Source organism: Pocillopora verrucosa, chromosome 6, assembly GCF_036669915.1.
Source record: "Pocillopora verrucosa isolate sample1 chromosome 6, ASM3666991v2, whole genome shotgun sequence".
In the NCBI taxonomy this organism is placed as follows: Eukaryota; Metazoa; Cnidaria; class Anthozoa; order Scleractinia; family Pocilloporidae; genus Pocillopora; species Pocillopora verrucosa.
In genome coordinates, this window is record NC_089317.1 from 10,948,444 (window position 1) to 10,965,562 (window position 17,119).

Below are 17,119 nucleotides of genomic sequence, written 5' to 3' on the forward strand. Positions count from 1 at the left end.
AGTTACTTGGCAGATTACCATTCCAGTAATTTTAGCTTCAGCAATTGAGGGGACATGAAGTCATGAAGTAAACAGGGTGTACTAGTCTCTGTAGAATTGGTTTTCGGTCATACCAAGCCAGTTTTGATTGCCAAGGTCGCTGGCCTGAGCCGGAAATAAATTGTTAATGGAAATACATCTGCAGAGCTTTTCATTTTAGAGTATATTAAGAGCTAATGTCAACGTGCATCAAACAAACAGCGGCAAGTCGCCCAAATTCGTTTTCTCTCCTACTTTCATATTTTGTAGCCCAATTTGTCCTAATAGTTGTGGTGTGGGTTTTTTGTGAAAATGTATTTTAGTTTTTGAGAAATGAGTTTTTTCGTTCGATCGCTCAAATATGCAAATTTTCACCCTGAATATTACCCGAGTTGTGTGACCTCATGTAACGAATTTACTTGACCTTCGGTATTTCTGTCAGCATAATCCTTTGTTTTATCATCTAAACTTAATCCCCTGTCATTATTGAAGCTGGCAAAGAAATGTTTATTTTTTGGTGAGTATTTTTGTCCGACATACTTTTTCTGTGTCGAAAAGTAGCATCAAAACAAAAACAGTTTTAACAATGACCGATAGGACAGAATCTACTGAGCTTTTAGCTTTTAAAAGACAAAAGGATGGTTATAAAGTTACTGTAAAAATTTCCTTGTGTTTTTGTGTTGTTCTATCGTGAGACGAACTCAAAGTCCGGCAAAATTTCCTTGCTAGCGACTATGAAATATACATGGTGTGCCTACTTGTCGCCACCGTTTATTGGCATATCGAGGCATAAATCACTACAATTTGTAAAAAAATCTAACATAACACTCTTACCTTGTTTACTTATGATTTTGTAAGACCACTAAGCTGTTTCGGTTATTATATTACGCTTGGATATTACTTTTTGCCGGGAGCCCAGGTTTTACGTTGTGTTTTCCCCTTTCCCATTTATATCAGAAGCTGGCCACGCAATAATTACTACCAACACAAATGACTATTTATCCTGTATGAAGATTTTTGTTTATGTTGTGTTGCAATACGCTATTGCATATTCAATTAGCCGAGGATTGTTTAGATCGTTATTCCTAATACGAAACATTCTTTGTTCATATTTAATTAGCTGTAGATCGCGCTAAAAAATATTATTCATAGTGCAGTGTGATTTGGTAATTAAAAAACCCGTTAGGACGCTGAATAAACTTGGCTCGTAAAAAGTTGTCTTGTCAGGATATTTCTTCATGCTGGAATCGGAAAGTACTTGAGGAAACATGTTGAGCTGACAATATTACAAAATGTTACTTTTGTGGTCACTAATCGTTGTTTCAGTAGCAGCGTAGCAGTTCAAAGCGAGTCAGTGTTGCTTCAACGCTATTGAAATTTATAGTGTTCTGGCAGGAGAGCAAAGCGTGATGCTCTGGGAATAAAAACTCTTCGGGGCCTTTTACATGGTATTGGAATGAGTTTTGTTCAAGAACGAGTTCATCCCGGTTGCCACATGATACCAGAGTAAAATTATTCGAAACGAGTCATTTCTGAATGAGTTTATTGAGGTTTTCATTCCAGAACGAAACACTTATTATTTTGGAAGACCTTTTGTACCTGTATGGTACGGTAGTACATCCATATTTTTTCAGCTTGATGGGTTACTACTATTTTGTATAATTATGGGGCTACGCTCTGCGAGCTCCGCTATTAGAAAGGAAATACAGTAAAAACAGAAACGTAGTTCAGGCTCAAAGTTCATGATAACTATGAAAGCTCATATCGCTTCTCGACACTCATATCTGTATAAATCCTCTTTAGGAGCGAGGGAAGCATAGAAAAAGGACGTAAATACTTGTTTTTACAAGCTAAAGTATCTTGCATGTAAACGCGGTATGAAATTAATTTCGTTCCGGAACGAAACCCATTTTGAAATGATGTAAAAGGGACCAAAGGGACGTACCATTAGATTTTTGATGCAGAGGGGGTCTTTTGCCAAGTGCACTATGTGTTTTCTTCCATTAAGCCTGTACTCGATTTTTTGGGGGGTTATTGCCCAACTCCACACTTCTTTAGGCACTCTACATCTACTATTGGAACCACGAATCCACCCAACACCGGTACCAAGATTTGATCTATGAGTGGGGCAAATTGTAAAATCATCGATATCTTTTGGCGTCTCGAGGATGCCGGTGTCCTAGCGGATTTGGACCCCCCCTTCCAAATCCGCTAGCGGATATGGAACCCCCGTTAGCGGATTTAGACCCCCTCGGCAGGTTTGGACCCCCTATCAGAAAAACATCATCCTGAACGTTCTCGTAGAAATAGATAATACTTTTTGTTTCAGTGCGTACTAAAGTATGTTTTTAATTCAAAATATGCATATCGCCGATGCATACGAACTGGTAGCTAGAAATGACCCGTCGAATGTTCCTTTTGACCAAGGGAGAATGTGTAAGCATTTAGTTCAATGTTCGGAGAAAGGTCGTTTTTGAACCTTTTCCGCGATAGTCGAACACTGCTAGATTCAGTAAGAGGCAAAAGTATGACACTAATTTATTTTGTTATTGTTCAATGCCCAAGTGTTGAGACGACATGGTACAGTGCGAGTTTGTTATTTCAGATCCCTCAACAGCTGATGATCGTTAAAATTAGAAAATAAGATTGAGCTCGATGAAATAGTCTCCACTTTTGTTAAGACGTAGACATTAATGTTGACTTGCATTTGAAAAGAACCTGAGAGTTCCAATAGTTCAGAAAAGAAACACTTTTTTCTTATCATAGGCTTTACGAACGACTTGTAATAGGAGTTGTTACTTCGTTCTTGTTCAGAAACTGTTGATTTATTTAATTAGAAAATCAGACTGAGTTATTTTTGTGACTGGACGCAATAGTCACCACTATTGTTATGACGTTTCGTATCAATGTTGATTCGCATCAGGAGAAGCAAAGATTTATTGTTACAATTTCAATCGTTCGAATGTAGTTTGTTCGCATCTAATTCTTGCGTATACTGTACGACTCGCTATAGTAAATGCGGCAGGATTGGAACGAAATGGCTGTTTTTCTTTACCTTTATTGAGAAATGTTGTGTTGTAATTGAAAAGAACATAGACAAAAAGCTTGCAAATAGAATTAGTCACCAAATATGATACAAACGATGCTTAAAAGGAAAGTTTGGTAGGGGGGGTCCATATCCGCTAGCGGATTTGGACCGGGGGATCCAGATCCGCGGGGGTCCAAATCCAACTTCAGTTTCTGGATCTCTGCAAGTAACTTCAAATGCCTTTTTTACAACTACGCAAGGGAACGACCTGAGATATGCAACGACGGTCTTCTCGATAACTATACCCAAAACTCCCACCAGTGAACGATTTAAATGAACAGCAAATCTCCTTGTTAGCATGTAAGATAGGATGCTTATACAACAGATCAATTAGCTAAAGCAGTATGTAGCTTGTTAATCGAATTGACCTTTGTAAACATTCTTTGACTTCCGCTGGCAAAGGAATCATTGATGGATCTGGACATTTTAGTTTTCTGAATACTGTAATTCGTGGAAGGTTTTTATAGATATGAAAAGAGGGAAAAACCCATCTCTTGGTAATTCGGAGGTTGATTCATCTTTGAACTTATATGTGTCATGCTTGTCATGCAACTAATATAATAATGTGGAGAAGATTTACAAACTGCAAATTAAATCTGGCTAAAATGTGGTAGAGCATAACTTGATCATCGAAACAGCTAATAAAATCATAAATAAACAAGGTTAGGGACTTGTCAGAAATTAGCAGGGGGGGAGGGGGGGTGGAAACAGAGGGGGGGTCACAACTTTTTGAGCCTCAGAAAAGGGAGGGGTCATGAAAAATGGGCAGTTAAAAGGGGGAGGGTCATGCGAATATATGCCCGTGATCATGTAGAGGTTACCCACAGAAGAAAAAGGAAGTTCTTTATTTGGAAGAGGTGGATGATCATGATGAATGTGAGGTAGATGAAGGGGATGAGGCATTACCCACTTGTTCTAGTGATGAAGACTTTGTATTGGGAGAAATAGGAGAGTCGAGTGATCAGTCGGACTCTTAATGCTGTCATCGAAAATGTATGTATGTAGCATGACAAAGAACAGATTAGAAATATATTTCGAGTTTTCATAATACTGACGCACCCTAGTGTATTGCAAGATTTAGATTTTATCATTTATACAAGAGGGGGAGGGTCATGATATTTTAGGCCAAGCTCAAGGGGAGGGTTAGCAAATTTCACTCCTATTGCAGGGATGGGTCACCTAATTTCCGAACCCAAATTTAAAATTCCCACCCCCCCCTCCCCCCCTGCTAAGTTCTGACAAGTCCCTTAGAGTATTATGTTAGATTTCTTTACAAACTGTAGTGATTTATGCCAGTGAACGGTGGCGACAAGTAGGCGCACCATGTATATTTCATAGTCGCTAGCAAGGAAATTTTGCTGTACTTTGAGTTCGTCTCAAGATAGAACAACACAAATACACAAGGGAATTTTTACAGTAACTTTATTAGCATCCTTTTGTCTTTTAAAAGCTAAAAGCTCAGTAGATTCTGTCCTATCGGTCATTGTTAAAACTGTTTTTGTTTTGATGCTACTTTTCGACACAGAAAAAGTATGTCGGACAAAAATACTCACCAAAAAATAAACATTTCTTTGCCAGCTTCAATAATGACAGGGGATTAAGTTTAGATGATAAAACAAAGGATTATGCTGACAGAAATACCAGAGGTCAAGTAAATTCATTACATGAGGTCACACAACCCGGGTAATGTTGTTGGCAACCGTCTGTCTCGGAAGACAATGTAAATCTGCACCTAAGAAGTAAAATCACGTCAAGCTGCACCGCCGGCTGTGGCTGTGAAGCCCAATTCCGGAGCCGCAGACCCGCTGGCATTTTGCGCAGGTAAAGTCATTTGTGAGGGTTGGTGGAATGGGGGCAGACTGGAGCCTCTGTCGCCTGCGAGTCCTCTTCTCCTCCCACTGGCTCTCCCTCTTCAACTCGGCTTGTTTGACGCCGGCCTTGACAGTCGATCGCCAGAGTGTACGGTCGGCTGTTGCTGACTCAAGGTTTCCAGGGCTGATGCTGCAGGTTTTCAAGTCACGCTTGGTAAACCCGGGTAATATTCAGGCTGAAAATTTTCAAATTTGAGCGGTCGAACAAAAAATATATTTTCACGAAAACTAAAATATATTTCCACAAAAAAACTACACCACATTTATTAGGACATATTGGGCTGCAAAATATGAAAGTAGGAGAGAAAACGAATTTTGGGCGACTTGCCACAATATTTCAAATTTGTTCGATGGGTGCTGACATCCTCTCTTAACAATACCTGCTCTATTCAGGTGGTTCACCGTATCCAAGGATGGATGGAAGAAAAATTGCAAACTTACTTCAAGAGGGATACAGAATGCCTAAACCACAACATGTGGATGATAAGTTGTATGATAATATCTTGTTATTGTTCCCTGATGGCTTTTATTGACAGTAGTATTCGTGCCGCTTTTTGTTTGAGTTGCATGTGCGCCCTAAGATTCAAACATCTTTACTTTCTGAACCAGCCTAACGAAGGGAAATGAAAGAAGAAGTACACCTTCACGAGTTGATATCTGTTGTATAGATCGTTTGTCCTTTATTATAACAAGATGGAATTTTTAGACCAAAAAGCTTGTTTCTTAAGGAAAGGTCTAACTGTTTCTACTTAAACTTTTTTTTTTACGTCCTTTTAGGTATGACATAATGACAAAATGTTGGAAAGACGACCCTAACTTGAGACCATCTTTTGAGAAGTTGAGAAGCAAACTCAAGGAAATGGAAAACCGGCGCAAGGTAGAATTTTAGAGTGTGATTGTTAGAATCTACCATCATCAACTAAACTTGATAACGGCGTCACCATGAAGGCTTCGAAACTTAGTTTATGGTTTCAATTTATTTCGCTTTTACAGCAGTTTGTAATTGAGTTTCGAAAGTGGAAATCGAACGTGAGAACTAAAACTAATCCCAGCCTGATCACAAACGTTTATCCGAGCTTAAAGGAGGTTGCCTGATTCTACTTTGAGTTCTGTTGGTTAATGTTGATGTTAACCTTTGTTCTGATAGATAGTTGTGAATACTTTGGGCTTAAATTTTCAAGGATTAGGTTTAGGGTTAGTTGGTTTTTCGACAACCAATCTAAGACTTCCCTATCTAAAATTAATGGTATCAGCAATATACTCTTTTTCTAGGTTAAAAAATTGAAGAAACCCTCGAAAGCTTAACAGAGTATAGTATAATTTAGACACATTTTTTTTTTACAGGGGCTGATAAACTTAAAAAATTACGATGATCGACTCTACGTTAATGTCGACGATCTTGCCGTGTGAGCGAGTGATTTCTCATACAGGAAAGGATGGAGTAAAGAATATTGGAGACCTATGACATCATCTTCTATTTTCCTTATATATTTTACATTAAGCCATATTTTTGCTGATTAATCAACTCTTTTAAACAAGCCGTTTGACAACGAAGCGAGGCAAAGTGCAGCTTTCATATATTCTTACATATTTTTATTGGAAAGACAAACGATTTTTTACTAACGAGTTTAAAAGCTGCAACCCTAATTTCCCCCCCCCCCCCCAGCATTATAGATTCTTTTATCAGTTTTTTACACAAAACATGTATTTTATTTTAAAATATCCTACAAATCCACACAAAAAATATTCCAATGTTGCATCTGCTGTCCCTTTTGTTATCTTTTGAAATTTTGCGGATGAATCTTTTGTCGTAAAAAATTCCTTTATTGATTAAGGTGGCCCAGTAGGGAAACTGTAATATTTTTTTAACCAAAGTACTGATCACTTTCATCACAAAATCTTAACTTTTATGAAACTTTCTAAATGGTTGTAATGGGTTTATAATGGCCTAGTTATTCTGTAAAAATAAAGAAAACAGTTTAAAAATCAAAGGGCTCACTCAGTTTCTATCGATTTTAATCATTCCCCAACATATTTTCAGAGTACTGAGATTCTGATTCCTTTGTTTCACTTAGAATTTTTAACAATGAAAGTCATAATAAGATGTTGTCTCTTTTAAACTGTGCATTATTGAAGTCTTGAATTTCAGTGAAACAAAGTTAAAATTATCGGTGCAAAGTTCATGTAATCATGGCATTCGATCGGGAAGTTGACAACTTTTTAAAGAATTTAACAACAATTACAAGCAGACCAGCAATCACAAAATTTCGGTCATTCGCGCTTGACAAGAGAAACGAGAAAATGTACAGAAAGCCTCACCACACTTTGTTAAACACGGCTTTAGAACGGCTCGATCCACAAGCTGAACAGAAAGTAAATTATGACATCAGCCCAGGAAGTCTTACAACACTGACGTATTTCCGCTTCATGGTGCTTTTGATCTCTCAGGCTCCGCCTTAAGTATAAATGCAAACGATCACGGCTAGGCGGGGTACCTCACCTACCTGGGGTCCCCCACCTATATGTAGACAGGCCCTTATATGAATAAATAGAAATAATTTGATATTTTTTTCAGCGGCAGCCGACGAAATGGAAACAAAGCGGAACCAGGAGACAAAGCGGAACCAGGAGGGTTGGGGTCCTTCATACCACACTCGTTCATCACAGAATTATACAATTAAGACAGATTTTCCTAAATTCATCAGGCTTTTAAGTAATTTGAATCGATAGGCTTCATTAAATTCCGGGCTGTTTGTAAAACCACTAGTCAATATATTGGGTTTCGAGGTTTTCCAATTCTGATCCAAGTTGGGTTTTGTTAATTCCTGCCATTCCAGATTTCCTTGCAAAAACTGCACCACAGGCAGACCCACAGTATGCGTTCGTGCCTAATAATTGTTGTTGACATGAGACGAACGTAATCTGCAGGGGTTGTGAATAACGCTCTGAAAATTGCATATCCACATTACATCTCGGTCTGAATACCTCAATAACATTAAATGAAATGTAAATCGACGCAATTGTGGTATTTTTCGCTCTCACGGGCCGTTTAAAGTGTCTTTTTGCGAAATTACTTTTGGCTAGTGGCCGTTAAGAGAAGAAAGGGTGACCTTGTAACCCTTTCTTGTTAAAGGCCTCCGGTTCATTTCTCGGTTTGTACTGAGTTTAGATGACTTATATTGACAGCAGCAGATTTCTGTGCCTTTAAGATTACACAAAATTAGAGGAAAACCGTTCTTGTTTAGACGATATCGAAAACATGATTTGTTTCAATATAACTGAGATCTTAAATATTCTCCTTCAGGTGACGGATGTGTCATATGGAATGAACCTTTTCCGGTTAGGACAACATCAAATCCAGCTGAAGTGCTTCCTTCTGGCACTGAACAGGTTTATGAAGGATTTCCTATCACGCTTAATTGGAACTACAGTCTGGCGTCGGGTCTAAGTCTGGGTGTCGTAAAATTCAACAGTGATGGTATAGTCTGCATTAGAGCAGATGGTTCAGCTGGTCCTGTAAATGCTTTATTTTTCAGAACCGGCGTAGTATTAGCTCGACTACTAAAAGAGCTTTTCTGTTAAAAATAGAGACGTAATACTTCTTGTCAGCATCTAAGGAAATGTATGGGGAACGGTATGAAGGATGTGCATTCTGATGTTATTACTGGTGTACTGATGTTATTACTGGTGTAATAGCTTTAGTTTAAAGCTTTTATATTTGAAATCAGATTTCACACTAACTCTGGTTTATCTTAACCCAGCTTTGAACAACACAGCCCCGAAGTTTAAATTGCTGCTCTGCTTTCTTACTATTTCACATGTATCAGAATAATAATCAATATCATACATGAAATTATTCAAAAATCTCACACAGATAGTTACCAACCAGGACAAAGTAGAGGAACTAATTGGCTTTTACAACCTGACGGGCGAATCCCTGGTTCAACTCTGAGAGCCTTGTAATCAAAATATCATGTTGGTACATGTATGGAGCGACAGCTGTATAATGCATGACTACAGTGTACTTTAAAAACAGTGGCAGTTTCCCTAACACAACATTTAATGCTTATGTCAAGGGAGGTAAGCAATTAAAACCTCTCGGCAACTGGATGTAAGCCACTACCATCAATACCAGTAAATGATAGCACATATTAAAAAGAAAAGATAAATAGAAAGTGCATCTCTGTTTAGCACTATAGTAAAAGTTTCTTCAGTGCATATATCATTTACTCACATCAGCAAAACTCACATAAACTGCTTGGCTATCTGGTTTACCAAAACCACTATATGCAGCACAGTCAATTATTCCTGAATCATTCCTGCTGACTTTTGTTTAAGTCTCCACCTTTCCTTCTTGCCGCACACCAGTATTTCCTTCGTTGACTGTCTTAATTCTCTTCGGCCCAGTTGATGTTTGGTTCTGATCGACCCGAAGCTTCACAGGTTTATTAAGTGCAAGTTGCTGCCTCCATGAACAGTTCGTGCACGTTTAATTCCAGTGATTATTGTTGGAACTGAGAGCAATCAAACAAACACAACTAAACTTCAAGAACTATTTGAAGATCAGGTTCAAACACCGTGTGAAAACAAAAACACTTTTAGCACGAGAACCTGCCGTTGGCTTTCAAATAAGAAAGTTAACATGTTTAACTTAAAAAACTGAAACAGCATTACCTGTCGCTTGCTGTGGTGGAGGTTTCTAACGATAATGCCTCGTTTAATTTTATTTAGATTGTACCTGGGCCTTTATCTCATCATAGGTTGAGATGACACTGATCTCAATTTTGGAATAAAGCTTTTATTTTAGATTTGGCTTAACTTCCCAAACTAAATTTTTTTGATAAAAAAGCTCTTATAAAGAAACAAAATAAACTGTACGCACCAAAGGAACTTGTCATACCTTACAAATGTGATAAATATTGTAACAAACAGAATAGTGTAAGTGTCAGTTACAATAATAAAAAAATTACAGTCATCTTTAGGACCATTTTAATGTTTTGGGTCTCAAAAATTACAGAGCAAATGATACAGATATTAGCAATGTCATTGTAATTGTCATATATGCAAATACTCATGAAGTTTGGTTTTTATCATCATTTCAGAAAAACATTCACAGATAACAGAAAATTACTATTAAGAATGAGAATTGAATTCGCTATAAGAAAATAGAAAATATCTTTGGTGCAAAACACAACAAACCAAACTGATTGATATCATTGTGAGCAATTTTAGGTTATCCCTATTACATATATGTGACTGAGATACCGTTATTTAAATATGAGAGTGATCTTCGCACTAATGAACACCACTTAAGCAGTAGAGAAAATAAAGCATGAAAAACATGCGGGCCTATACGGGAGTTAAACCCATGACTTCTGCGATACTGGTACATACCTCTACCAACTGAGCTACGAAGCAAACCAGGGAACTGATCATTTTGTTGGTTCGTACATGTAATAAACCCTCTAAATGATTCACAGTCATTCATTTATCACATTAATTCTCAATTACAGACGGGATTTAAATGACAATGCATAACCCTTGTCGCAAACGTAAATTTAGATCTTTTTTTCTATCTATTTTTACCATCTATCTGCTCGCTCCGCCATTAGCATCGTGAATGTTGAACTTAATAGAGTAATCAACCCTTCTTTTAATTTGAATTGACCTCACTGCTATTATTTTAAAGATTTCAAACATGCGAAGAGCACGAAATTTTAGGGGCTTGGTAACCACTAGCGCTTGCCGACTGGCAATTGATAACTGTAAGAGAAGAACTGAGTTCGCGTATTACTTTTTCGGAGTTTGACTGCTGGTCGTGGGTCGTGGGTCGTGGTTACAAGTATATTTGGTACTACCTAAGAATTACTACTCGGTAGGCTCGTCGGTCGGCCGGACAGCTACAAAATAAATACATTTCTGGAAAAAAGTACCCCTACCCTCATTGACCCAACACTTGCGGCTATCTTATTCTTGTTTCATAATAAGTCATTAAGTGATAACAGTAACGAAGACTGATCCATTGTCCAAACTCCTGGATTTGGCAATGAAGGAACCACTTCCTTTATCAGTTCCACAGTAGGTTGAAAAGTGATATAAATTAAAATGTTAATGTTCGCTTTATACCCGAACTCAGTTACACCTGCAAGAGGGATTCTCTTTCCCAATCGCGGCTTTGCCGCTCACAGATAACGGTTTTAAAGAAAATAACCGTCTGGCACCGAGGGTAAAACTTGGTTTTAAACGAAGCAAAGCATTACTTCACTTAAGCAGGTAAAGCCCCCACTCGAGGAATTTTGGTCAGGAAAAGCGACTCTACCTGTTGGCTAGTACCTCTACTGCAAGGCAAATGTAAGTCAGAGATAAGTTGTTTACAACCCTTTAGAGAAAAGCTAACTTACCTACACAGGTTTGAATTGCGGTTTTAAAACAGGAAATAATAAAAGTTGGTGACCAAGACGCGGCCAAGACAATGTGCCGGTATCCAAACAAATTTCCTGGCTTTACAAATTGACTGTGGGAATGTTTGCAAACAGTAAATAGCTACGTGAGTGAGATAAGAGACAAGTTGACTTTATCCCTCTGTTCTAAAAACCTCAACTAATGCTAATTAATTCGATTAATATGAGTTAATTTAAATATTGTTAATAAAATACTTACAGCAGAACAGTTTATAAAATATTTTTTCTAACATATTAGACTAGTTCATTGCTTGTGCCTTGTACCACCGACGTTTAGGGAAGGGAAACAAAAATGACTTTACATCTGGGCACAGACCCTTCGCAGCCTCTCTATTTTTCTCAGAAATTATGGAAATATTAAAATGTTTGTATGAAGTGAACACTGTAAATGCATATCGGGTGGGGTGGAGCAGGGAGTCTATGGCCGGAAGCGTGTGATGTCTCGTACACCGCCGTTATTTGGGCTACGATGACTCGATAACGGTCCCGTAAGAGACCACAATTCATCGCGGAGAATCTCAAAATCTTGTAGCCAGATGTACTCGTGCTTCAATTAAGAAAAACCACACTACTAAGTATTTATGTCTGGTTAACGCTGTTGAGTAGTGCTAAATAGAACCATGTACCTGTATTCCCAATGTCAAGGATTTAAATTAGGGCAATTATTCATCGATTCATTCATTTACCAATAAAAAAATAAATAAAACGATTAAAAAATTGTTTATTCAGCTCCTTGTCTCTTTACTTCACCATTGATTAATCCTTTAACAGTTCATTTATATAGTTATTTCCACACATTTTTATTTATTTCTTTCGCATCGGAGCACAAGTCCTCTCAAAGAGGGCCACTATCATTTTCTACCTTAGTACTAGATTTTTGCTGCCTTCCTTAACTCTTTTACCCCTTGGGGCAATTAGCATTTATTTTCTCCATGCAATATCACCTTAGATTAACACATTAAGACCATGAGAATCGAGGAAATGATCACCAATAAAAGAAGCTGTTGATTGTGACTATCAGCGCTTCGAAAAATGTATGGAGAACAGTCTGGAGAATATGCATATTAGGGACCTTAAGATTGAGGATGGGGGCTTCTATCGAGTATGTCATAACGGAGAAGAGCCTGGCTAGAGTACGGCGCCGTTTACGCGGGAAATTTGGCGTTAAGACACTCCAATACGTTTGGAATTTGGAAGACGTCAAACTATCATTGCTAATTCTAGAGAATTGCGTGATCCTTTCACACTTTATTATTCATCAGAGGTCATAAACGATGAAGAGTCCATTTTGCTGTATGGTGTATTCTCTTCAAAGAACTTAAACCTTCCGTATGAAGACTATCAGCGATTTTCCTTTGACCATATGAAACCAGACGAGTGTAAAGCAGAATTCAGATTCTGAAAAAACGACATCCCTTTGCTTGCCGATGTTCTACAAATACCAGCAGATTTGGTTTGTTCTCGAGGAACTATTTTTGGTGGACTGGAAGGTCTTTGCATTTTACTTAGAATATTGGTGTATCCATGTCGTTACAGTGATTTATTTCAAAGATTTGGTCGACCAGTGCCTGAGTTGCCTATGATAAGTAGCACTGTTATGAATTATATTTATGAGAACCACCAACAAAGACTAACTAATTGGATCAAACATTTTTAAACCCGGCCAAACTGGAAGAGTATGCACAAGCAATTTCTGATAGTGGTGCTGCCTTGACAAATTGTTTTGGTTTCATCGATGGGACAGTGAGGCCAATCTGTAGTGTTCAAACAAGAAATATGTTTCTTGTGAGAATTCAAGCGAAGAATATTGATGCAGAGCTGATATAGACTGACCGATAATGTCATTCTTTATTGATATTTTTTACACATTGGGGAGGAAGCATGATTCCGGCATGCTTGCAGACTCAGGACTGCCCAGATATACTTTTTCCACCAGAGGGGACCCTCTCTGTTGGTGTGGAGATTCTGCCTACCCTTAAGGGTTCACCTGCAAACACCCTTCTGTATAGTTTCACCAAATCCTCTCATGGAAGAATATAACAGATCAATGAGTAGTGACAGGATCTCAGTAGAGTGGATTTTTGGTGTTATAAGTAACTACTTTAAGTTTGTAGATTTAAAAAAAAATCTGAAGATGACCTTAAGCCCAGTAGGTAAGATGTATATAGTTTCAACTTTACTGTGCAATGCTTAAAATTGTCTCTATGGCAATACTAATAGCCAATTTTTTTACCAGATTTCTCCTTCTCTGCAAGGTCAACATTTAGGTTCTTGGTCTGGCCATGCAAAAAGGTGTAGTAAAGGTGTAGTAAGTTAAAGGAAGTAAAAAAACACTATGTATTCAGGGATCGCGTTAACGCAGAAATCGTGCATTTTTACGCAAAAAAATGCCAAAAAATGCAGCATCAAAATTTTAATGCGTCCCAGGACGCAAGATGTTGACTTGAAGAACTCACTCTACTTACTTTGAATGTTGAATAGATTTTGTTGTTTGAGTGACGTAAAAAATTTTTGAACAAAGCTAAGCGACTTCACATCGTGGTGGCCATATTGAATTTAACTACACAAAGGGGACTGGAGACGATTTACAAATCCGGGAAACTTGAATGAGCTCCTTCCCATGTTTGTTTGTTGTTTGATCGGTCAAGTGGCCACTATGAACCGTGAAAAGGGAGGAAGACATAATCAGTTTTTAGACAAATGGCTGAAAGAGTTTGGATGGCTGCAAACAAGAGGCTCGGGCGATGATTTATCGATGATTTGTAAGGATTGCACAAAAGCTGGAAAGAAGAACGCGTTCACGAGTGGATGCAAAAATTTCCAAAGATCGGCGCTTGTTCGTCACATCAGTCAGGTGGATCACAAAAGTTCGGCAAAAGGGTTGTTTCAGCAAAAAAATTTCAAAGCTGCAAGTGACATTGCTAGCAAAGTGAGTGATGATTCCCTGGTCAAGCAAATGCGAACAGCATATTGGCTTTCGCAAGAAGAGATGCCTCCAAAAAAATTCAATTCACTTTGTGAGCTTCAGGTAAGTAACCGTAAGATCTTGTTGGCAATCAAAATACTTAAATTTTATTAAATAATATTTTTCTAGCGTTTTTGATTCCATTATTTCAACTTTTTAAATCCTTTTGTCATCCAGATGTTGAATGGCTGTACAAGTCTTGAACCCAAGACAGGAGCAAATGTATATCAGCATCATCAGTCTGTGGCTGACATGAACTCTGCATTTGCAGAATTGATTAATAGAGAGATTGATGAAGATATCCAGAAGAGCCCATTTATTGCAATATTAGCCGACGAGAGTGTGGATATCGCTGTATATAAGAAGTTGGACATTTATATCAGACTTGTGAAGGACAATGAGCCTTGTACTCGATTTTTAGGAAATCGTAATGAGCCAGATGGTAAAGCTGAAACCATATATAATGCACTTATGAATTTCATGGAAGAAAAAAATATCAACTGTGGAACTAAACTTGTGGGATGAGGGAGTGATGGCGCTTCTGTCATGATGGGGCGTCACAGTGGTGTGGGTGTACGACTAAAGTCAGTAGCTCCATTTTTGGTTCATACTCATTGTGTGGCTCATAGACTTGCGTTATGCACTTCACAAGCTGCTAAATCAGTCAAGTTGATGGATGAATACCAAACACTGTTAACAAACCCCTTTAACTTTTACTCAAACTCAGCTGTAAGGTATAATAAGTTCAAAATTCAAAGCATTTTAGAATTGAAACCAGTAACCTTAAAAGTTGCTGCTTCAACTCGTTGGCTGTCTATCCACAATGCTGTTGATGCAATCTACAAGTGTTGGCCTGCACTTGTAGACTGTCTGGATCATCAAGCTGCTGAAGATAATAATGAAAACGCTGCAAAAGCCAAAGGACACTTGAAGCAAGTGCAACAATACAAATTTGTTGCAGCAACTTGCATGATGAAAGATGTTCTTCCAACATTAACAAAGCTTAGTGTGTTTTTCCAAAAAGAATCTGTTGGTCTTGCATCTGTGCCACCCATGGTATCATCTACAATTACTACATTGCAGGCCCTTAGAGATGACTTAAATGGTGATCCTGCAAACCTGCCAAGCCTAAAGGAACTTAATCAGGGAGTACTTGCAGATGGTTTGTATCATGAGAAGGAACTTCAGCAGGCAGGTGATAATGCAAGACGATCGTTCATTGCTGCTGGTGACACATTTCTAGCTAATTTAATTCAAAACCTTAACGAGAGGTTCCCAAAGGAGACACTAGACATCTGCAAAGCCCTTGACCTTGTAGTTAACCCTCAATCACTCCCAGAGAGTAGTGTAGCTATAGCCGCTCATGGAGTAGAAGCTTTGAACAAGCTTATTGAGCACTATGGTCAGCCAAAGACTACAAGTGGCAACAGAAACATTGATCCACTGATTGACCCAGATGTCAAAAGAGCAGACTACCTGCAATTCAAGTTTCTTCTTAACACTCACCGTGTTATGAACATGCAGTAGTTCATCAAAAGATTCCTTGCTGATGATGGACTTTGTGAACAGTTTTCCACTTTCGCAACTCTTGCCAATATTGCATTGATAATTCCTGTCTCTAGTGCTTCATGTGAGAGGGGGTTTTCTTGCCAAAACAGAATCAAGACGGGCCTTAGAAACAGACTGTCCAAGGAAAACTTAGAGAATCTGATAAAAGTTGCAATCTAGGGGGCCCCGCTTGCAGAATTTGATTTTGAGAGAGCAAAGCAGATCTTCAAAGGGCACCGTCATCGTCGAAAGTAGTGACAGCTTATGCTTGACATTGACTATGCTATTCTGTAGTGTTTATCTCATTCTGTCAAATGATCACACGTTAGTCAAAAGTTGGGTTGTCAATACTTAAATGTAAGGTACATGTAGACTATTAACAATACATTGTATTTTTATTGCCTAAAGAAGCGAAAAAAAGCAATAAAGCTTAGCGAACAGTTTGACAGTAATTTACCGGTCACTCTTTCTCATAACAACAACACTAACAATTTCTTGGGGGGGGGAGGGGGGGGGCAGGGTCGCCAAGATTTTGGGACCCACCCAAAATGCTTGGGACCCCAATTTGACCAGACGTGCGGGTACGAGGACCCAGAATGAAAAATCCTTGTGCCATCCCTGGTATTTAAACAAGAGTAAAATTTGAAGGTTCTTGTTTATTATATAGGGTATAAACAATAAACCTCTGCAAATCTGGTGAGTGATTTTTGATAAGTAGCAGTAATAATGGTAAAAAAAATTAGAATGTATTTAACACTGGTAAGGAACAGTACGAACTAAATTGTTCAAACTAGTGCTGATCAACCAATGGGGACAAAAGATGCTGTACGTACTAATTTTGTACTATTTAAATTCATTTCAGTTTCATGCAGTTATACTGAATATACTCTTTTATTGTGACATGCTTTGGTCTACTTTTGTTTGGATCTCTCTAAAGTCATTGAGACTGGGTGGATGATTCATGGTTTATTTTAAAAAAACAACATCTAGAAAAAGAATACAACAATTTTGTCATGAAACAGAGCAGTCATTGAATGTTTTAAAAAGCTTGCAACATGTCTCATGAACTATTAAAAACTGAACATGATTTTCATAAACTCATCCACTGGACTAGTCAGTTTTTTTACATGCAGTTAACTAACTTTGCTTAACATAAAAAACAACAAAC

The 17,119-nt window shown here is 38.1% G+C and overlaps 1 protein-coding gene and 1 pseudogene across 1 annotated transcript; both read left to right on the forward strand.

Moving 5' to 3' along the window:
- Positions 1-6,947, forward strand: part of LOC136281656 (proto-oncogene tyrosine-protein kinase receptor Ret-like) — a 62,937-nt pseudogene extending 55,990 nt beyond the window's left edge.
- A 7,147-nt stretch (positions 6,948-14,094) lies between these two features.
- On the forward strand, positions 14,095-15,930 carry LOC131772941 (uncharacterized protein C17orf113-like). Its single transcript, XM_066168896.1, has 3 exons — positions 14,095-14,466; positions 14,581-14,845; positions 15,131-15,930. Exons 1-3 carry the CDS (start codon positions 14,095-14,097, stop codon positions 15,928-15,930), a joined length of 1,437 nt encoding a protein of 478 aa, XP_066024993.1.
- Positions 15,931-17,119: the final 1,189 nt, after the last annotated feature.

What these genes read in the sequence shown, in the direction of transcription:
- LOC131772941 (XM_066168896.1), top strand. Translation starts at nt 14,095, where the DNA reads ATGAACCGTGAAAAGGGAGGAAGACATAATCAGTTTTTAGACAAATGG. An exon ending in ATTCACTTTGTGAGCTTCAG is followed by an intron (nt 14,467 to 14,580) that starts GTAAGTAACCGT and finishes TTTGTCATCCAG; the next exon opens with ATGTTGAATGGCTGTACAAG. An exon ending in AAATCGTAATGAGCCAGATG is followed by an intron (nt 14,846 to 15,130) that starts GTAAAGCTGAAA and finishes ACTCAAACTCAG; the next exon opens with CTGTAAGGTATAATAAGTTC.